Source organism: Sciurus vulgaris (assembly GCF_902686455.1).
Source record: "Sciurus vulgaris genome assembly, chromosome: 16".
In the NCBI taxonomy this organism is placed as follows: domain Eukaryota; kingdom Metazoa; phylum Chordata; class Mammalia; order Rodentia; family Sciuridae; genus Sciurus; species Sciurus vulgaris.
Window position 1 is genome coordinate 16713515 of NC_136477.1, and position 23059 is coordinate 16736573.

Below are 23059 nucleotides of genomic sequence, written 5' to 3' on the forward strand. Positions count from 1 at the left end.
GTGGAAGGACCACGTTTCATTGTCCATTCCTTTTCTGTTGGTAGACATTTGGGGAGCTCCTGTGTCCTAGCTATTGATTATGAACAGTGCTGCAATGAACTTGGTGCAGCCTACTGTATACCTGCTGTATGGCATAGCCTACTTTAACATTTTTTTTTTTACTTTAAAATTTTTTTTGTACCAGGAATTGAACCCAAAGGTGCTTTATGTCTGAGCCACAGTCCCCAGTCCTTTGTATTTATTTATTTTTTATTTTGAGACAGGGTCTCACTGAGTTGCTTAGGGCCTTGCCAAGTTGCTGAGGCTGGTTTTGCACTCACAATCCTCCTGCCTCAGCCTCCCAACCTGCTGGGATTACAGGCCTGCACTAGCACGCCTGGCTTTAAATTTTTTTATTAAACACTAAGGCACAAATCCACATGAGCCTAGGACCCTACAGGGCCAGGATCAACACTACCGCCCTCTGCCCCACCCCATCTCCTCTCACTGCAGGTCTTGGGGGTCAATACATATGCAGCTGGTTTTCCCGTGCTGCATGATGCCTTTGGAGTCCCTCCGGAGAGGCCTGCCTGAGGCTGCTTGACACTACACTTTTTTTTAATAAGTAGGATTGCACTCTAAAATAACAATAAAAATACAGGACAGTAGATACACAAACCAGTAACATAGCTTATTATCATTAGCAAGCATGTTGCACTGCACATAATTGTGTGTGTTATGTTTTGTAAGACTGGCGGCCAGGTAGGCTTGTTTACACCAGTGTCGCCACAAACAGGAGGAATGGGGTACAGCGGCTAGACGTCACCAGCCAACAGGACTACCTCAGCTCCATGACAACCTGTGACTGCCATCAGACACGGGGCCTGCTGTCGGCAGGAATGCCGTTCCTTGGAGCACGAGCGAATGATATTTGTTAGGAGCAAATCGCAGGTCGCCTGCATCTAAGGGAAAAGAATGATGCAGAGACGTGAGATCGGGGAGCCAGGGATCCCCGGCAGCCTGCTCAGCTGCTGCCCACCATGTCTTGTGAGCAGATCCAAGCCATGCCTGCGCGCCTGGAAAGTTCTGCTGAGCACTCCCAACACGCCAAGGACACGAGCAGGTATCTTACATACGCCGTGTGTTCCAGGGGCTTATTAAAATCATGTCACAGAAGACAAGAATGAGGTTCCATGGTGAAGCGAGTTGACACAGGTCAGATGTTGCTACAGTGGGGCAGAATGAAAGTCCTGGCCCGGCTAATTCTAATTCCAAAGCCCAGGCTTCTTCCTTTACACTCCACTTCTCTGCTTCTCTTTAAGGACGTGTATGATTCTTGTGAGGAAAGAGTTTGGCACAGTCCCTGACACTAAGCAGACTTTAGCAAAGCTACCTTTCCATCCCATGTCATTGTTCCCAGGCCGCCTTCCAGCAGTTACCAGAGTGGGCAGTTCTAACTGTGTTTACATTGTGCTTTCTTGCTGGCACCTGCCTGGAGGCATCTGGGAAAAGTCCCAGGCCAATTAGTGGAGGAAATGAACATCTAATTGAGCCCATGGAAGCCAACAGAGAGGTCAAAGTCAAGTCACAAAGATAGGCTGTTGGCAGGCCGGAGTGTGTGTTCTGGTTTTGCTACTATCTGGCTCTGAGCGTGAGTGAACCCCTCTGGGCAAATGAAAACATTGGGTTAGGTGAAGGTAAACACGGACCAGATCTGACAGCCAGGGCCAGGGGTGTGGCTCGGTGGTGGAGGCTTGCCTAGCAAGGTCCTGGGTTCCATCCCTAGCACTGAGAAAAAAAAAAAAAAAAAGCCGGCCTCTCATTTGTGTTTTTAAATAAAGTTTTACTGGCATATGGTTCATGAGCATATGTTTACACATTGTCTAAAACTGGTCTTTATGCTTACAACAGCACGGCTGAGTCATTTCTATAGACCAAATGGCCTGCACAGCTGAAAATGTGGACTATCTGACTTTTTGAAAACAACAACGACAACAAATAAAAAACTTGACAACTCCTGGGATGGCTTTCCCCCCTCATTCTGGGAATGGAACCCAGGACCTCGAACATGTTAAGAAAACACTGTACCACTGAGCTGCATCCCCAACCCCACTAGATGATTTTTAAGATTCTTTCTGATTAGAAGTTTGATGATCCATGGAAGAAATGAGCAGTACTATTAACCAGATAAAACCTAGGGAGAGGTATGAAATTCTGTGTTGTGCAGATGGGCATCTTGTCCTGCCTTGAGTGCCCAATAAATTCTTTTTTTTTCATGTATGTATATAGGGTAATAATATCTCTCTCATTCTACTGTTCTTCCTATTCCCACTGCCCACCCCTCCCCTCACTTCCCACTGCATAATCCAAAGTTCCTTCATTGTTCCCTACCCACCCCCACTACGGATCAGCATCCGCTTATCAGAGAAAACATCCGGCCTTTGGTTTCAGGATTCAGGATTGGCTTATTTCACTTAGCACGATATTCTCCAATTCCATCCATTTACCTGCAAATGCCATAATTTCATTCTTCTTTAAGACTTAGTAATATTCCATTGTGTATATGTACCATATTTTCTTTATCCATTCATCTGTTGAAGGGTATCTAGGTTGATTCCACAGTTTTGCTATCATGAATTGAACTGCTATAAACATTGATGTGGCCATGTCACTGTAGTGTGCTGATTTTATGTCCTCTGGGTATAGACTGAGGAGTGGGATAGATGGGTCAAAATTGGGTCCATTCCAAGTTTTCTGAGGAATCTCCATACTGCTCTCCAGAGTGGCTGCACCAATTTGCAACTCCACCAGCAATGTATGAGTGTGCCTTTTCCCCTGCATCCTTGTCAACACTTATGATTGCTTGTATTTTTGAAAATTGCCATTCTGACTGGAGTGAGATGAAATCTTAGAGCAGTTTTGATTTACATTTCTCTAATTCAAGAGATGATGAACATTTTTTCATATATTTGTCAATTGATTGTATTTCTTCTGTGAAGTGTCTGTTCAGTTCCTTATACCATTTATTGACTGGGTTATTTGTATTTTTATGTTAAGTTTTTTGAGTTCTTTATAAATTCGGAAGATGAGTGCTCTGTCTGAGGTGCTTGTGGTAAAGATTGTTTCCCATTCGATAGGCTCTCTCTTCAAATTATTGATTGTTTCCTTTGCTGAGAAGTTGTTTTTTGGTTTTTTTTTTTTTTTTTTTTTTTTTTTTTTTTTTTTTTTTTTTTTTTTGCGGTGCTGGGGATCGAACCCAGGGCCTTGTGCTTGCAAGACAAGCACTCTACCAACTGAGCTATCTCCCCAGCCCCTGCTGAGAAGTTTTTTTAGTTTGAATCCATCCAATTTATTGATTCTTAATTTTACTTCTTGCATTTTTAGAAGTCTTGTTAAGGAAGTCAGGTCCTAAGCCAACACGATAAAGATTTGGGCCTACTTTTTCTTCTATTAGGTTTTAGTGCCTAAGTCTTTGATACACTTTGAGTTGAGTTTTGTGCAGGGTGAGAGATTGAGGTTTAGTTTCAATTTGTTACATGTGGATTTTCAGTTTTCCTAGCACCATTTGTTGAAATAGGCTATCTTTTCTCCAATGTATATTTTTGGCACCTTTGTCTAGTACGAGGTAACTGTATTTATGTGGGTTTGCCTCTGTGTCCTCTATTCTGTACCATTGGTCTATATGTCTATTTTGATGCCAATACCATGCTGTTTTTGTTACTATAGCTCTGTAGTATAATTTAAGGTCTGGTATTGTGATGCCTCCTGCTTCACTCTTCTTGCTAAGGATAGCCTTGCCTATTCTGGATCTCATATTTTTCCAAATGAATTTCATGATTGATTTTTCTATTTGTATGAAGAATGTCATTGGGATTTTAAGAGGAATTGCATTGAATCTGTATAACACTTTTGATATTATGGCCATTTTGACAATATGAGTTTTGCCTATCCAGGAGCATGGGAGATTCAAGGTCTTCTTCAATTTATTTTTTTAGTGTTCTGTAGTTCTCATTGTAGAGGTGTTTTACCTCTTTTGTTAGATGGATTCTCAAGTATTTCATTTTTGTTGAGGCTATTGTGAATGGGGGTAGTTTTCCTAATTTCTCTTGCAGTGGATTCATTGCTTATATATAGAAATGCATTTGATTTATGGGTATTGATTTTATATCCTGCTACTTTGCTGAATTCATTTATGAGTTCTAGGAGTTTTCTGGATCTTCTAAATATAGAATCATGTTGTAGGCAAGTAATGATAGTTTGAGTTCTTTTCCTAATTTCCTTTAATTTCTTTCGTCTGATTGCTCTGGCTAGCAATCAAAGATGATGTTGAATAGAAGTGGTGAAAGAGGGCATCCCTGTCTTGTTCCAGTTTTTAGGGGGAATGCTTTCAATTTTTCTCCATTTAGAATGATGTTGGCCATCAGCTCAGCTTAGAAAGCCTTTACTATTTTTGAGGTATGTTCCTACTATCCCTAGTTTTCCTAGTGTTTTGAACATGAAGAGGTGCTGTATTTTGTCAAATGCTTTCTCTGTGTCTGTTGAGATAATCATGATTCTTGTCTTTAATTCTGTTGATGTGATGTATTAATTGATTTCTGTGCATTGAACCAACCTTGCATTACAGGGACGAAGCCCTCTTGGTCGTGGTGGAGTGCCCGATAAATTCTGCAGTAAAGACAGATTGCCATCAGTTCATGCGGCTCTGACTTAACTGGGCTAAGGGATGCCCAGTTAGCTAGTAACCTTATTTCTGAGTGTGTCTGTGAGGGTGATTTGGGAAGATGAGCATTTCAATCAGTAGACTGAGTAAGGAAGATCCCCACCCCTATGTGAGTGGCATCACTCAATTCTTTGAGGGCCTGTGTTATGGCATGGATCTTAATTGTCTCTCCAAAGCTCACATATTGAAGGTGTGGTCCCCAGTGCAGCAGTGACCAGAGGTGGGGCCTTTGGGAGGTGAGCAGGTCATGAGAACTCTGACTTCATGAATGGAGTAGCCATTGATGGATTCAGAACTTAGTGGACTATGGGGGTGGTGGAAACTTTAGTAGGTGGGGAGTAGTTGGGGTACCTTCAAGGGCTCTTCCACCTCTATTTCTGCTTCTCATTTGCCATAAAGACAGATGCTCTGCTCTACCATGAGCTCCCTGTCATGAAGTTCTGCCTCAACACATGCCACGGAGTCAGCCCACCATGTACTGAAACCTCCGAAAACATGAGCCAAAATAAACATTTCCTCCTTTAAGTTGTTTTTCTCAAGTATTTTGTTACAGTAATGGAAAACTAACTAATACAGTCCTTAAATATGACAAAAAGTGAAGAGAGGGTGCATTCGCTTTCCATCTTGTGCTGGAGTACCCACTGTCGTATGCCTTTGGACATCGATGCTCCTGGTTCTTGAAACTTTGGACTCAGTCTGGGGTCCCAGTGGTCCTCAGAGCTTTACGTGTTATGTGAACTGTACTCCTGGCTTTCTGGACTCCAGTTTGGAGATGGCAGATCAAGTTTCAATAGCAGCATGAGCCAATCTCCTACTAATTCTCCTTCTCCATATCTGCGTCTGTGTCTGTCCTATTGATCCTCTTTCTCTGCAGAACCCTGACTAATACAATCTGCTCTAACGAATTACCATAGACCAGGTGGCTTAAGGAACAAACATCCATTGTTCATAGTTCTGGAATCTGAGAAGTCCAAGTTCAAGGTATCGGCAGATCCAGGGTCTGGATCTGCCCCAAACTGTAGCTGTTTGAAAGCTACAATTCTTTGTTTTGTCCTCACAGGACAGAGCAGAAAGGGAGATCCCAGATCTCCTCATCTTTTCGTAAAGATGTGTGTGTGTGTGTGTGTGTGTGTGTGTGTGTGTGTGTGTGCACGCGTGCACGTGCTCACACAGAACTGGGCCTTGCCCTTGCTAAGCAAGCACTCCAACACTGACTTGTATCCTCAGCCCTTCTAGGGATTGCTCTACCACTGAGCCAAATCCCACCCTGTTTTGTATTTTATTTAGAGACAGGGTCTCTCTAAGTTGCTCAGGGCCTCACTAAATTGCTGAGGCTGACTTTGGGAAGCCTCATGATCCTCTTGAACCCACGATCCTCCTGCTTCAGCCTCCTGAGCTGCTGGCATTATAGGCGTGCACCACCGCACCCAGCTACAAAGATCTTCATCTCACCTTGAAGCCCCACCACCATGATCACATTGAACCCTAACCGCCTCTCAAAGGTCCCACCTCCAACTACCATCACACTGGGACATCCCAAAGTCTCAAAGGAGGAGGACACAAACCTGCAACCCAAAACACCCTGGGAAACATAAATTCATTCAGCAAGCACTTGCTGAAGTTTAGCGTATCCGTGCTGAGTTGCCCGGGGGCACTGAGTGTGAAGACCCATTTCTTGCTACTAAGAGGGAGTAAAATGCCTTGGAGATCAAGAAGGGCTTCCTGGAGGAGGAGAGGGATTTGTCTGGAGCCTTGAAATACACAAGGAGGATTAGAAGATCTGGGGAAGTTCCAGATGGAGATCAGCACGGGTACAGGCTGGAGGTAGGAATGTTTAGAAAATACATATCCGAGGAATCCCTGGCTGGACAGACTGGGAAGCACAGGGTGTCCTTGTCCTGTTCCTGGGTGGGACAGTTTCCCTTCTGGTGGGCCCCTGCATCACGATTGAGAGGAGCGCTCTTGCCCCCACTATTGCATTTGTGGGCTGGGGTCCTCTGAAATGTATCTCCGCTGCTAAAAGATGGAAGGACATTGTTATTAAAGACTCTATGTGGAGCAAAGGCACTGGGACCCAAGCCAGGAAGGATTGAGGCCGCCTGTGAGGGCCTCGGGGAGGAGCTGAACCTTGCCTCCAGTTAGCTGTTGCTATGTAGCCAATTGCCCCCAAATTATAGCAATTTGAAAGCAGGTATATTTATTGTCTCTTGGGATTTCTGTGTGTCCGAAACCTGAGAGTAACTGAGTAGGGAAGTCCTGGGGCAGATTTTTTTTTTTTTTTTTTTTTTTTTTTAGTTGTTGATGGAGCTTTATTCACTGGCTTTCATGGGGTGCTGAGAATCGAACCCAGGGCCTCACGCATGCTAGGCAAGCGCTCCACTGAGCCACAACCCCACGGAGTGGCTTCACTGAGCCACTGTCCCAGCCCCCTGGGACAGATTTTTACAAGATTGCTGTCAAGATTGGAAAGTAGTGGTGCCGGTAATCCCAGTGACTCAGGAGGCTGAGGCAGGAGGATTGCAAGTTTGAGCGATCCTCAGCAACTTAGAAGGACCCTGTCTCAAAATAAAAAATAAGAAGTTCTGGAGATGCAGTTCAGTGGTAGAGCCCTTGCCTAACGTGCGAGAGGCGCTGGGTTCCATCCTCAGGACCACACAACAAAGGGGAAAGAAAAGACTGGAAAGTCTGACTACCGCTGGGGGACTTGTGGATAGTCCCTGGCACACAACGGGTGTGAAAGCCATCCACATTCCATAGAAACTGGACGGTGAATTCTGAATTCTGGTCTCTCCTTGAGCTGGCCACATGCAGTCCAGCCCTGCCCTAGGATCGCAGGCTGAGCCCAGGAGGCGACAGTGGAGGGGGCGGGTGGGAGAAATCTTCAGCCCGCCATGGCTTCAGCTTGCAGGGGGCGTATTGGAACCGGACCCCATCACAGGGCAAGGGGCAGCTGGGCTTCTAGGGCCCCTCCACAGCGGCCCTCAGGCCTTGGCTCCTCTGGGATGGATTCAGGCTACGATTTTCAGTGGCTCGGCCTCTTCCCAGGCTGCTCCCAACCCTGCGGCTGCTCTCCCTGGAGTGAGCCACCGAGGAGCTAAATCTTCAGTGTCCCCGAAGGCCCTGCACAGGGCCGGTCCCAGGAGGTGCCGCAGGGAGGTGGTGGCGACCGGAGAGTGGGGTCCAGCGGAGAGTGGGGTCCAGCGGAGCCCCGCGTCCCGGGCCGTGCCTCCAGCGGGTGGTGGGAACCGGCTCTTCCTCTTGCTCTTTGGCTCTCTGGCTGCCCTGAGGCCGCGGCTCCGGCTCTGCCACACCCGCTGCAGGACCTGCTGCCTCACCACAGGCCCCACGTCCATGGGGCCCATCCATCCCGGACAAGCCTCCAAAACCGCGAGCCAAAACAGACCTTTTCTCCTTACGCTGACGATGTCGGGTGTTGGTTATGAGAGCAGATAGCGAACTCAAGCGACAGAGCGCCCGGGACTTGTCTTCCTGACTCATCTCAGAAACGACATTCATCCCGTCGCCCAGAGCAGCCCTGGAGCAATGCAGGAAGGAACCATCCAGGGATGCGCCTTCCAGGAGGAGGGGTCCTGAGGGAGGCTGCCCGCCACACCCACGAACACCACGTGGCTCTGGGCCTCGCTAAACTTCACCCAGCCTCAGTTTCCCCAAATGTGCACTCGCCAACTTAAACCACAATCCATTTCTTCATTTATCAAAACCTGTCGACAAATGACTGTGGGGGCGGCCCCCTTTTCTAATCCATCCATCAAACTACCTCAAGCCCTGGCTTCAAACATCTTCAGAATGTTCTAGAATATTCCGGAATGTTCACAGGAAGCACTTGTTTCCTAAGTTTTTTTCTCATGGAAAAAAAAAAAATCAGAAAAAACCCACAAGTGTCCAACAACAGGAGGGTAAACAGATCCCCTTGTAACCATGTGCTGGAACTCTACTCAGCTGTGAAAAGGGAACAAATTCTAGGGTGCACGGATGTCAAACATGTGTTGAACGTAGAAAGCAAGTCGTGTCAGAATCCCTACAGTGTGGTTTTCTAGAAAAACTCCCAAGATACAAAACCGATAATATAATGTATTGGGATAACATTTTTTTCAGTAAATTCATCTCACAAACCAAGAGAATGGTCAGCCCGCGAAGCAGAACGTAGTTACCCTTAGTAACTGGAGGAGGGGGCTTTCGAATATGGTCACTTACTGAGGAGGACACATCCCAAGGACTGCGTCACAGGACCCTGGCTTGGAAAGCCTACTCTACAGGAGGTTGGTGGCATGTAAGGTCCTGCCTTCCGCTTCTACAGCCAAGATGAACAAGACAGGAGAGAGGAGACCTCTCCACCGAGGGACGCAGAAAACCAGGTGGACCAGTTTGCTGCCCGTTTACATCACATGCTGCTTGACAGCGAGTTTTATTGGTTTGTTTACAAGTAGAAGACGTACATTCTAAAATAATGATTAAAAGTCTAATACTGTAAATACATAAGCCAGCAACATCATCATGTATTATCATGATGGGGCAGACGTGCCGCCTGGTCACCTGTGCTGTCTTTCTGTACAACTGGACGCTCAGGAGGTTTGTCCAGCATCACTGCGGACGTGAGGATGTGGCCCCCATGTCACTAGGCAACAGGGATTTTTCAGCTCCTCTCTAATTTTTTGGTATCACTGTCATCTCTGGGGTTTGCTATTGATCAAGAATCATTATACACCTCATGATTGGGTTAGAAATTTAGAAATGATCTCGTTCTTAACAGAAATCAGCATCACCTCTTTTTCATATATGAGAATGAATTTTTTTTTAACTGGGGATTGAACCCAGGGGTGCTTTATCACTGAGCCACATCCCCAGCCCTTTTTTGTACTTTATTCAGAGACAGAACCTCCCTAAGTTACTTAGGTCCTTGATAGGTTGGTGAGGCTGGCTTTGAACTCTTAATCCTCCTGCCTCAGCCTCCTGAGCCACTGGAATTACAGGTGTGCACCGCTGTGCTTGGCCTGAGATCATGAATTTTACATTTACTTTGTGGTCACGGGATAAAAATCAAAAGAGGAAGACTATTTCGAGACACGTGAAAATGATATGAAATTCAAATTTTAGTGTCTCCCAGTGAAGCTTTATTGACACAGTCCCATCCCCTCATTTACATATCGTCTTTGGCTGCTGGCTACAGAGACAGAGTTGAAGAACTGAGTCAGAGTTGTCTGATTCCCAGAGCCGAAAATATTTTCCATCTGTCTTTTTCTTGAAAAAGTTTGCTAGATGGTGGGAACACGACCACCCATTTTTTTCTGTTGTATATATGATTTTACTTGGTACAGGTAATATTGCATTCACCTAGATATCAGGGGTCCTCGGAACTAGCCATGTCCTTTCTCGTGATCGGGTGCATCTCCTGCAGAAGAGTTCGGAGCTGCCTTTTCCATTTTCTGGGGGCTCCAGGCACCCCTTGGCTTGTGGTCTCGTCACTCCGATTTCTGTCTCCACCATCAAGAGGCCAGCTTCTCTGTGTCCTGTCTTCTCTTTTGTCTCTTAGAAGAACGGGGGTCATTGGATTTAGGACCCATCTGGTTACGACATAGACATGACTTTTTTGTGAACATCATTTGTCTTAGTTGATTTTTCTGCTGCTCGGACAGAATATCTGAAACTGGGAGTTTATAATAAACAGAAATTAGTCTCTCAGTTCTAGAGGATGGAAAGTCCGAGCATCCGAGCACAAGGTCTGGGCATCTGGTGGAGCTCTGGTGATATTTAGCATGCAGGAGGGCATCCCATGAGGACAGAGCAGGGGAGAGAGGGACAGAGAGAGAGATAGACAGACAGGTCAACTGTTGAATTCTACAGTGTGGTCATTCCAGACCCTTCTGGGCTGGGCCCAGTGTTGGACCAACCAGACGCCTCCAGGCTGGTTGGGGAAGAGAAGCCCTGGACACGGGCAGCCACCTACAGCCTGGTTCACTTGAGGTTTAAATCAAACTGATCACACTAAGTGATCAATCTGAAAATCCGATAGGATGGACCTGGTTCCAAGTACTTCTCCTGCAGCTCTGGCCTTCCCAGCATCTCCAGGGATTGGTTCCAGGACGCCCGTAGATACAAACATCCAAGGATGCTCATGTCCCTCTCGCGAGGTGGCATGGTGCTCACAGGGGACCTGCCCACATCCTTCTGCAGACCTTGAATCATCTCTGGATGACTTGCTGCTTGATGTGACGTAAATGGTATGGAAATTGTTGTCATCCTGTATTATTTAGGGACTAGCGACAAGAAAGTTTGTACCTTACAGGACGGGTGACATTTACTTATTTACACACACACACGCACACACATATTTGAGATGGGGGTCTCATTGTGTTTCCCAGGCTGGCTTCAGATTCCTGAGCTCAGGGACCCTTCTGCCTCAGCCCGGGACTACCTGTGTATACACCAGGTATCTGTTTATTGCAGCGGGATGGAACCAGGCCCCCGCCATGCGAGGCAAGCGCTCGCCCACTGAGCTGGGCGCCCCGCTCCTACATCAGCATTTCCAGCGTGTGGTTCAGTGGGGTTCAGTACATTCACGGTGCCGAGTCACCACGACCTTCATCTCTCGCGTGACGGGATCCTGGAGATGGGGTGATCTATGACCAACAGACATGTATTAGCTCATTGTCCCGCAGGCTGGGGTGCCCCAAACCGAGGTGTTGGCACTGTTGAAGGTCTTCCTGCTGCACCCTCGCTTGGGGGCAGGTGAGAGAGCTGAGGGCACAGGTGGCAAACTCCTTCCATAAGGGCACCGGTTCCTCTCCTGGGGGTGCCGCCCCATGACCTAATCACCTCTTAAGACCCCACCTCTTCCTTTTAATTGACACATTGTTGTGCACATTTCGCGGGAAGAGTGTGATAATTTGACACTTTCGTCAAGGGTGACAGTCACATCAGGTGAGTTGGCATTTCCATCTCCTGCTCCCTCCTCTGTGTTTGAGCTCAGCTCTTCTAGTTCCTCAGGAAATATAGAATAGGTTGCTGTTGGCTATGCCACCCTACTGTGCTAAAGGATGCTAGAACTTATTCCCTTAAGAGTGTCACCATGGCAACTGCATTTCAATGAGCTTTGGAGGGGACAAACTCCAAAAGTGCCCAAAAAACCTTTGCATCATCCATAAAAGAAACCATCTGTCACCAGTCACTTCCCGCTCCCCTCCCCCAAACCTGGAAACCTCACCTCCACTTTCTGTGCCTCTGGATTCTCCTGCTCTGGACATTTCATGCCCATGGGATCACACCCCAGGTGGCCTTGTGTGTCTGGCTTTTACTCAGCATCATGTTTTCCAGGTTTGTTCATGCTGTAGCAAGCCTCAGTACTTGGTTTCTTTTCATGGCTGAATAATATTCCACGTTCAGGTGGACCCTATTTTGTCTGTCCACCTGTCTGTTGATGGACATTGGACTGTTTGCATCTTTTGGCTACCGTAAATAGTGCTGCTATGAACATGAGTGCTTGTAACACCTGTTTTCAGTTCCTCCGAGTATAGATGTAGCAGCGGAATTGCTGGATTATATGGTAAATCAACTTGCTGGATCATATAATAATTTATCACATGGTGTTTAACATTTTTAGGACCCAACAAACTGTTTTTCCCTGGTGGCTGAAACACTTTGCCTTCCACCCAGTAACATATGAAGGTTAGATATCAGCACGTCCTTGCTCATGCTTGGGGTTTTCTACTTCCCACCCCAACCCCACCTTTTTGTGCCAGGATGGAACCCAAGGCCTTGGGCCTGGTGAGCAGGTGCCTCCCTACATTTTTAAATACTTGTCTTACTCAGTGGGAGGTGGTAGTTTTGATAAGAAGATAAGTAATATTTTACAAGTAATATTTTTAAAGAATCAAAATCAAATGCAATCCAAATCCATGATGAACAAAACATCAAACATTTTTAAAGAAGGCTCCAACCCTGCTTTTGCCGGTTTACCCTACTCACTATGCTTTATTTAAAATTTTGACATTTTATTCATTGTAGATTTTTGTGTTAATTTTGATTTTCAAAAATATTGCATTACATATTATTTATCTTTTGTCTACAACTTAAAAGTTGAAAGCATATTATTTGTCTTTATTGCAATTTTTTTTGTGCCGCTCCCCCAAACGCTGAAACCTGGCCTTCTTCCTCCCCTCCGCCCCTTCCACCCCGCCCTGAGTTCCCAAGGCTCCGCCCATTCGTGCAGCAGTTCCTGTGCTGGCCTCGGGAGGGCGCTGCTGCCCCGCTCACGCCCCGCCGGCTCTTGCCCGCTGGGAGGTGAGGTGGGCTTATTAACATATCTCAGCCTGGATTTCTTTTCTGTAAGGTGGGAATGATGACGTCAACTTTGCAGAGGTGGCCAAGAGCTATCGAAAGGCCTGAGGGCTCAGTGTCTACTCAACGCATAAGGATTGTCACCGGCTATTCCTTAAGAGTACTAATTGACAATTATTCTATTCTTGGCTTATGGAGAAACTCAAACGCTCACAAAAGTAGACAGAACAACATACGGACGTAGCCCCCTGCCCCAGCCAGGACCACCATTATCCCCCGGCCAGCCCACTCCATATACATTCTATCAATTATTTTGAGGCAAACCTAGGTCATCTCATCATTCCATAAATGCAGTTTCTTTGGATATCCAAGGGGGGTTGGCTCTTGGACCCCAAGGATACCAAACTCCTGGGATGTTGGAGTCCCTGCTATAAAAGGGCAGCTATTTGCATACAGCCTGCACACATCCCCTGTGGTCTTGAAATACCTAACACCATGCAAATGCTCTGTATGTAGTTGTGACACTGTTGTTTAGGGAATAATGCCAGGAAAAAGAAAGGTCTATATATGTTTAACCCAGATGCACATTTTCCAAATGTTTTTGATTTGTGATTGGTTCAATCTGCAGATGCCAAACCCACAGATATGGAAAACTGTGTTTTATTATGTGTCTCTAAAAGATAGAGACTCTTTAGAAAACTAACCACAATCCCACTATCACATTTCAAAACCTCTGCCAAGAATTCTTCAACGTCCGCGGATTCCTGTTTGGTTAACAAGTCAGGTTTTAGAATTATGCTTCCGTTTGACTCTCAGCTTACCGCCTTTGCCATGGGAACTTGAGCACGTTATATAACTTCTCTGAAGCTTATTTTCATCATTGATCAATCAGAGGAGGAAATTGAAGTCCCCAAGTTTGCTGGGAGAACTGGAGACAGTATATGTATTTGTACCTAAAACTTGAGTCCATTCAAAGCATAGTAATAGTGGGCTGGAGGAGGGCTCGGTGGTAGCGCCTAAAACGCCTGAGGCCAGGGGTTTTGTCCCCAGCACTGCAAAAACAAGGAAAAAAAGATAGTAATATTGGTAGTGATCAGTGGTTCTCAGCTGGGGGGTGGGGGGATTTTGCTCCCTTAGCAAGGTCAGGATACATTTTTGGTTATCACCATAGGGGGAGGCCAGGGATGCTGCCCAACAGTCCACAAAGCACAGGACAGCTGCCCACGATGAAGAATGTTCTAGCCCAAATGTCATCCGTGCCAAGGTCAGGAAACCCTGGTCGAGCAACTTAGATTCCATTTTTTTTTTTTTTTTTTGTACCAGGAATTGAACCCAGGGCTGCTTAACCACTGAGCCACATCCTCAGTCCTTTATTATTATTATTATTATTATTATTATTATTATTGTTAATTATTTAATTTTAAGACAGGGCCTCACCAAGTTGCTTAGGGCCTCGCCAAGTTATTGAGCCTGGCCTCCAACTTGTGATCCTCCTGCCTCAGCCTCCTGAGTTGCTGGGACTACAGGGGTGTGCTACCATGCCCGGCTGCTGGAATGTTTTTGACATTGGTGGCAGAGCTGGATTTGATTCCTAACTGCCACTTGGTGAGTGAAGCTGGCGGTGGTAATGATGGTGAATAATCATGGCCAACATCTGGCGGACCCTCCTATGACGCAGGCGTGGTGTGGGACCCAGGCCCACTCTCTCTACAAAAGCATTTCATTCTTACTAGCCCGGGAGGGTGAGAAAACACATGTGACTTCATTTCTCTGGACCTTGTTTTCTGCACCTGTGGGATGGGAACCTAATGTCTGCCGCTTGGGCTTGTTCTTCGGACTGCTGATGCCAAAGGCCAACTGGCTGGCACCTCCCAGACCCTCAGCAGATGGCACCTGGTATGGTGAGTGGTAACAGCCTGGCACACAACAGTTAACCACCATGCCTGGCTGAGCGCCCGGCTAAGCTGGTGCCCGATTGCCAGACGAGTCTTTTCATTATCCCAGTTGCTGGGAGAAATGGGCGGGGAAAGACCCAGAAAGCACCTAAGACAAAAGTTACTAGGATTGCAGGAGTCTTGTCTTCCGGTGGCTCTGGGCCCAGAAAACTTTCTTCTCCGACCTGCTTCTCCAGAGGGCTCTAAATTGGTCTTTATCTCACCAGCAAGGACAGGAGGGAGGCTGAAGGCCCCAGGGAAACCAAGGACGGACATTGCAAAGGGTTTCTGCCTTTCCCGGGGAAGCCCGGGCTTGCTCAGTTGTCTGCCACCACAAATAGGAGTCAAGAAAGATGGACAACTGTGGATGAACCCACTGAGGTGACGGTCATTTCCTGAGCACCTACTATGTGCCAGACAAGATCCTCACACCATGCAACTCACATTCTTGCAGGACAGACAGTGTACGAGTAGAATCATATCAACTGGTGGTGAGTACCATGCAGAAAAATCAAAAGAGGGTGACAGTATTGGGACTGAAGTGACAAAAAGGGTCACTGAGTGATGGGACAGTCAGGGAGAACCTCTCGGGAGGTAGCATTTGAGCTGAATTGTGACTGATATGAAAGAATGCAGGCTGGAGAGTTTTGGTATAGCATGTGCAAAGGGCCTGAAGCTGAAACAAGCTGGATGTGTTAGACCAGGGGTTCTTAACCAGGAGTGGTTCTGCCCCTTGCAAGGCATTGGCAATGTCTGGAGATGGTGTATTGTTTTATTTTGAGACAGAGTCTTGCTCAGACTGGCCTAGAACTTGTGATCTCCTGCTTCAGTCTCCCAGGTAGCTGGATTCCGGGTGTACGCTACTGTGCCCAGCTCTGGAGGAACTTTAAATCACCATGACTTTGGTGTAGCAGGGATTGCTGTTGACATCTAGGATGCAGAAGACAGCCCTCATGCAGAGAATGGCCAGGTTGTAAATGTCCCTTACACAGGGATTGAAAAACCTGGGTCGGAGAACTTGCCGAAATGTGGGGGTGGATGTCAAGGTCAAAGGTCACGGGTCCTCCTAGGCTGGTTGGGAAGCAGTAATCCAAGAGTGTGGCCACCTGATGGAGTGTGAGGGGGTCCAAGGGACCTGTTGGGACCCAAGGCAATGGAGAAAGGGACAGAATTGCAGAAGAGGTCATTTCAAGGTCAGGAGGCTGGCAAGGTGGTGGAAGGAAGTTGGGGATGGACGCTGGCGTCTGAAGCAGGGGCCTAGGAGGGTCCAGAGGGTCTGGGTGGATGGCAGGAGGGTGGCTGGAGGGCCAGGCTGAATTTGGGGTCTCTGTAGAAGGGACCAGAGGAGCTCTATCCCTGATGCTCCCTTTAGGGCTAGTGAGAAATTCCCGCTCCAAGCCTTGGTTTTCTCATCTGTAAAATGGTGACAGTCAGCTCTCCTTACTGGACTTCAGAGTTAAGATGAAATCCACAGGCCCACCTGTCCGCAGCTGCACATTGACCAGCGGGCCACCCTTCTGGGCAGATTGCGAAACTCGGGACTTAACAGGTCAAAGTATAGCCCCCAACCTGCTTCTGAGAGGTGACCGCGGAGCCCTGGGAATGTCCTGGCTGATAAGAGCACTTTCAGGGTCACACCAGACTGTAACCAGGTGACCGACGGTGGGAACTTTGCATCACTCGGAGTCAGTGGCCTCAGGAGCGGCCAGAGACTGCAGTGGGCCGTGCGGGTGATAAAAGCCGGTCCCCGTGACCGACCTCCAGTAAACCCTGGGCACCAAGGCTTGGGGGAGGTGCCCTGCTTGGCGGGACGTCATGTTTCTTGTCACATATTACTCCTGGAAGAATTAGATGATGGCCGTCATCTTCACTGGGAGGGGAGCCAGCACCTGGTCTCCTGGACCCTGCCCCCCCCCCCCCCCCCACTCCACCTTGCTGATGGTATATAGATGTGCCCCCCGGGGTGCTGGGATTGGAACCCAGAGCCTTCAGCCTGTTAGGCGAGTGCCCTGCCACCCAGCCACCACCCAGCCACATCCATCATCTATAAAGTCCCAGCGGACACCTGATAGTCATAGGTATTTGTGAGGTGCAGCGCATTCCAATGCACGTGGGCCACGCCCGCGAGCAGACCAGAGGGATCGCATATCCACCACTGCAATGCCATCACTCATCTGTGTCGGGCACACTCAACATCCTCTCTACCAGCTGCTCTGAAAGACACAAGTAGTAGTTGTTAGCCATCAGCCGGGCGCAATGGTGCACGCCTGTCATCCCAGTGGCTCGGGAGGCTGAGGCAGGAGGATCACGAGTTCAAAGCCAGCCTCAGCAACTTAGTGAGACCCTAAGCAACTCAGTGAGACCCTGTCTCTAAATAAAATACAAAAAGGGCTGGGGAGGTGGCTCAGTGGCTAAGGGCCCCTGAGTTCAATCCCACCCAGAAAAAAAAAAAAAAAAAAAAAGGAAGAGAAGAAATGACCTCCCCTCTCCAGCGGCATCCCTGGACCTGCTAGCCTCCTCCTTCCATCCCTTCTCCCTCCACCTCCTCCTCCCTCCACCTTCCCCTGCAGCTGGTTCTAATCCGTCCACTATAATAAACCCTAACCATACCTATAAGAGCTTTTCTGAAATCATAAGTTCTTCTATCAAATCATCGAAACTGAGCGAGGTCTTGGGGGCTCCTGAGTGACAGGCGTTCCTGGGTGAACCAGGTGGACTGGGGAGGCTGAGGCAGAGAGGACAGCAGGAGCAGACCTGGAGGCAGGAAAAGGCCGCCTGGGGCCGTGGAGCCGTGTCCTGTGCACCCTGCACTCTCTGCCTGGGCGCTCGAAGACCCAGCTGCCCACGGCCCTGTCCACGTTTATACGTCACGGAGAGCTTGGCCCTCACTTTGATCTGCTCCCATGAAGCTCCCGGGCGGGCCAGCAAGATACAGCCAGGCCCGCGGGTGCCAAGGTATGTTTGTTCAGGAGGTGGGCGGACAGGGTTAATGGTCAGGGTGGCCTCAGTAATGTCACCGTCACCTCATGGGAGAGTCTCTCTGCTCACCGAGCTGTGCTTCCCCTCCCCACAGCCCTGCTGATCTTCTCTAGAGCCTTGGTCTCAGGTTCCAAGTCCGCCGCAGGCCAGGACACCTGGCTAGAGTTGGTTTAAAGCTGGTTCCTCAGTTTCTTGGCACTGTGACATTTGGGGACAGACCATTTAACCTTCAAGGGGAAGCCGTCCTGTGCACTGTGGTTTGTTTTGCATCTCTGGCCTCCACTGCCTCAATGTCAGGAGCACCCCATTCATGACAACCAGAAGTGTCCACGGACATGGCAGGTGTCCCCGGGTGAGACTGCTGGCTTCACCATGCCCAGGTGCCCGGACCTGGGGCGCGTCTCACTGGAGCTGGTGGCGAGTGAGGGGTGGGGTGAGCTCAACCCAGGCTTGTCCCGCCGGCCGCCGAGCCCGAGCCAGGGCTGGGACGCCTCCCTCTGCACACCTGGGTCCAGGCTCAACTTACACGGAGGCCCCCGGGGACCCAGGTGTTGGAAAGACTGGCTGGTCCCTGGGTCCCAACACCCAGCACCAGGAAACCGCAGTTGCTGTGGCGACCACTGCGCTCTCGGGGCGGGGCAGAAGAAGGCTGTGGTGCTTGGAGGCGCCGCACCCAGGGACCTTGGTTGGGAGGCCACGGGCAACACCTCCGGACAGACCCGAAGAGCAGAGGGAGCAGCAGCCCAGTGTCCATGAGGCTGAGGTGACCAGGGCTGCCAACGGCCCAGGTTTCCATGGAGGGTGAGACAGGCGGCCCCCTCCCGATGGCTTTGCCTGGCTGGCCACCCCACCCCTGGTGTGAGGTTCCTGGGCCTTAGACCCCTTCCCAGGGAAGGACCAGCTAGGTGGGTGGGCAGCATGAACGTGGAGCCCCTCAGCCAGGGCACTCGCCGGAGGCTCCTCCACGGTCAGGCAGGTCCCCTCCCAGAGCCTCCGCCCAGCAGTGTGGCCATCTTCGTCAGCTCCACGGTCTCAGGTAAGGTGCAGGGCAGGACTGAGGGCCCCAGGCATGTGCGCAGCCTTGGGGGTGCCAGGGCATGGACATGGCTCACAGGGTCCCTGTGAATGCAGCTCAGCTAGTGACCCACATGGGAGCCAGGGAGGGGGAGCCTCCCGGACCCTCTGTTTCCTCCTCTGTGAGCTGGACTGAAGCGTTGCTCGGAGTGGCATATGATATTGCAAAGAACATTTGTGACAAATGTGCTGTATACCAGGCTTAAAAAGTGCCACGGTTTTGCCACAGCTACGTGATCCTGTGGCAGGACCCTGTCCACCTCCCTAGCTGTATCCCATATCATCCTCAGCTTGTCCCCACGTTGTAGCCACACTGGTGTCTGAGGCGTCCTGGGACCCACGAAGCCCTGAGTCTCACGTCGAGACCCTCGTCCCGAGTTCCCTCTTTCCTTGGTCTTCTCATCCTTGGGTTTCAGTGTAAACCCTGCTCCTGAGAGTCCCTGGTGGAGTGGGTTTGTCCCGTATTCTCCAGCCCAGCACACCGCGGCTTTTCAAACATCACTTTCATAAGCTGCAATTATTGAATTTGAGTCCCCTGCCACCAGGCTGTGACCTTCACAAGAGCTACTGCTCCTTAGAGTCATGTCCTGGCAAACGGTTAGTGGTCTGTTCTCCAAAAGAGAAGACACACCAGCAGACCCAGTCCGCAAAACACCCGGTCCAGATTAGCTGCCAATTTCCGGGCTGTAAATACTCCCCCCACAATTTCAAGCTGCCAGGTGGATTTACCAACAGTGCAGTAGCACACCATGAGCTCCTGTTTCTGTCATCCCAAGTTCACATTCATAAGCCACCTCAAGGGCAAAGCGCATGGCAAACGGAGTCAAATAATTTGGAGGTTTGTGTATTTTAGAGTCTCTGCTTTTAGTGTACTGTATTGCACTGTAAGTTCAGGTTTTTAAATTTTTTAAACAATTTAATTTAATGTTTAATAATGACTGTGTTAACAATCAGCTGACTTTTTTGATTTAGCAGCTTTTTCTAGCCAGTAGGGGCTGGCCAAAGCATCCCATGTTGATTCTCTCTCTCTCTCTCCTCTCCCAGTGCTGGGGGTTGAACCCAGGTTTTCTCACATGCTAGGCAAACACTCTACCCCGGAACTACATCCCCAGCTCTTTTAATAATTTTATTTTCAGACAGTTGCCCAGGCTGGCCTCTAATTTGAGATCCTCCTGACTGGGCCTCTGAGTCTGCGATTCCGGGCCTGCGACCCCACACAGGTTAATCGTGTATCTGCCTCCCTGGCTATTGTGCCACTGATGCTTACCAAGGGTCTGGGCCTAACGTGACTGCCTGATAAATATTCTATGGACACATCTAAGTAGCCTGTGGCATTGGCAGGCAGGTATGACCTTACTACGTTGCAGATAGGGACCATGACAGAAGTGGGTAGGAGCATTTCCAAGACTGGACGCCTGGGTCAGCTACCAGGCTAAGGCCCCGGACAGACTTTTTGTATCAGTAGTCTTGAGAAACTCCTTTCGTGGGTGCTAGAGAGACATCCCCCTGACCACACAGAAAACAAAAATTTCTTCACTCAGAGCTACCCGGGAGAGTCGGTGACCCAGCTATGCTTCCTGTGTTGAGTGCTGAGACGTGTCAGCAATGGCCAAGGCAATCCATGGTCCTTGACTTTGGAGAGATTGCAGCCCTGCAAAGAGAGGCATCACCCCCATTTTATGGAAAGGGAAACTGAGGATAGCCTGACACTTGGCACAAAGCTACGCAGTGTAGTCACTGGTGGGGACAGTCTTAGAGTCCAAGTTTACACTGGGCACAGCTGCCAGATATAGCAAAAAGGAAACCACACAACTCCATCCCCTGGACGTCCAGCTCAATTTGCATGTCAGATAAATTACCATCCATCCTTTAGCATAAGTCTATCCCAAATACTGCATGCCTTGGGACATACTTATGCCAACAAGGTATTTCATGGCTTATGTAGAATGCCAGTTCACCCAGGCATCCTGGGTTTTATCTGGCAACCCTTATCTAGGGTGGGCCAGCAATCATCCTGGCCGGCCCAGGACAGAGAATTTATGGGATTTGAATAGTCCGTGCTGGGAAAGTCCCAGGCAACCAGAATGGTTGGCCCCCTGGGCCGGCTGGCTGGCTGGTTGGTTTGTAGTCGTAGATGGACACCTTTACTTTATTTATTTTTATGTGGTGCTGAGGATGGAACCCAGTGCCTCACCCGTGCCAGGCAAGTGCTCTACCCCTGAGCCCCAGCCCCAGCCGCTTCCTTGGGTTTGCTTGATGATGTTTGTATCTTTGATTTGCTCCGATCGGCTCTGGCCTTGCTGGGGACAAACGAGGCTGTGAGCAGAGCTGCGGGCTGCGAGGCCCTGGGGTCTCCCGCTGACCCCCTCGGGCGTTCTTTGCAGACATGGATGCGGAGAGAGAGGCCCTGCAGGGCACCGCCTACCCGGAAGTGCGAGCCTTCTGCCAGCAGCTCGGCCTGATGTTCGAGGTAATGGTCTCCTTGAGTGGCTCGGGAAGTCACCCGGAGCCACACGGGCCCCGGCTAGATCTAATGACTTGTTGGGTCTTGAACTTCACCATGATTCTAAGACAAGAGACCTGCATCTGTTTTGCACGGGGCCCTGCAACCCCTCCTGCAAGGTGGCTGTGGAGATGAAGGTCCTTGGGGAGGGCTAGGCCACGCGTCTGGGGTTGGCCGTGCAGGTGGCACCGCACAGTGGCGAGGAAATCGCTTTGGAGCCCAGATTCACCACTGCTCTCCGGGAGCTGTGACCTTGGGCATGTCATTGAACTGCCTTGTGCTATTGCGTTTACCCCACTGTGGGGGCCCGATGCCCTGGGGCAGCTTTGGGAGGAGGCGGAGAGTGTCGTGGGGTTTTGGGGGTGGGATGGCGGTGGGCTGTTCTTTCTTTCCGGAGCCTGATGCTGTGCTCACTGGCACAGTCGCCATGTCCGCACACGGGGTCTTCTGTGACTCTTGAGCCAATCCCAGCCTGGCTGGGATGCGGTTTCTTGAACTTTTCAATGCAGAATCCGATGAACCGTCTTTGGAGTTTTGGCCGACACTGAGGCCACCTCCTTGGATTCATGACAGTGACTCATGGCATCAGAGTCCCCTGGATTAAGAGATGAACCACCCTTTACATAGTATGAAGAAAAAGTGAGGCTGGGACTTCCACTCCGTCGTTGGTCGTGAGAGTTCAGTGTCAGAGGAGCGAGCGGGAAAACATTCTGGCCCTGAACCGATGAGACGCGTGCGGCTCTTTGAGGCCCAAGCGGTGCTGCGTGCTGGTCCTCGTGAGCATCCTCCCCCGGGGGTCGGGCGACAGTGGTCCAAGGCAAAGTCCTTGCCTAGGGCTGCTCGACATCTCGCTTCTCTGCACCCAGGACGCGGGATCCCGTCCGGTGCTCCAACCCCTTCAGCCCGATGCTCGTCATCCCTTGCTGCAGTTGGTTACGAGTCTGCATTTCTCTCTCTGAGCTAAAGATTTTAGGGAGCAAGGGACCGTTCCGGGTCCCCTCTTCTCCCCCTCATTCCAGTCTTCCACAGGGTCAGCTTGGCCTCTTGAGTCAAACCGTCCTGCTCGGCCTCCCTCTGGAGATCAGGCAAAAATGGAACGTGAGCGTGCAGTCGCCAAGGAGACCTGACTGCACCCAATTTCGGTCCAGCTAAATACCCTCCTTTAGAAAGAAGGATCTGGAAGCAAGCATGGACATGTCCTCGCTTAAAAAGGAGCAGTTTGACAACACCCAGACTCCTTTTTCAAAAAGTTTTTCTAATGTTGTTTTCAAGTAGATTTTTGGCTTTGGAATTTAGGTTGGCGGGAAGTTTGCCTAGACGGTACAGAGAGTTCCCAAGCCTGCCTCTCTCGCATTGTTAAGATCTTTCCAACCTCAGACAACTCCATTACCATAATTGTGACATTCTTTACAACCACGAAAGCCATGTGGGTACGTTGCTATTAAGCAACCTCCAGATTTTATTCCATGCTGCCAGTTCTTTCTGGTGGAGGATCCCATCCAGGGTCCCGACCCTCAGGCTGCCCCGGTCTGTGACAGACAGTCCTCAGTCCGTCCTTGTTGCTCGTGGCCTGTG

At 49.4% G+C, this 23059-nt stretch overlaps 1 protein-coding gene across 7 annotated transcripts in view; it reads left to right on the forward strand.

Annotated features, from left to right (window-relative positions):
• Positions 1 to 15022: 15022 nt before the first annotated feature.
• NWD1 (NACHT and WD repeat domain containing 1) overlaps positions 15023 to 23059 on the forward strand; it is a 67119-nt gene continuing 59082 nt past the window's right edge. The window contains exons 1-3 of one of the 7 annotated variants that reach the window (XM_079114748.1): positions 17844 to 17883; positions 18035 to 18259; positions 21366 to 21451. In XM_079114748.1, coding sequence (XP_078970874.1) covers positions 21368 to 21451 — 84 coding nt within the window. In that variant the 5' untranslated portion in view covers positions 17844 to 17883; positions 18035 to 18259; positions 21366 to 21367. Of the gene's footprint in view, positions 15420 to 17694; positions 17884 to 18034; positions 18260 to 18280; positions 18944 to 21365; positions 21452 to 22000; positions 22915 to 23059 lie in introns of those variants that run through there. The other 6 variants (XM_079114746.1, XM_079114747.1, XM_079114745.1 and 3 more) reach the window with 6 other exon arrangements.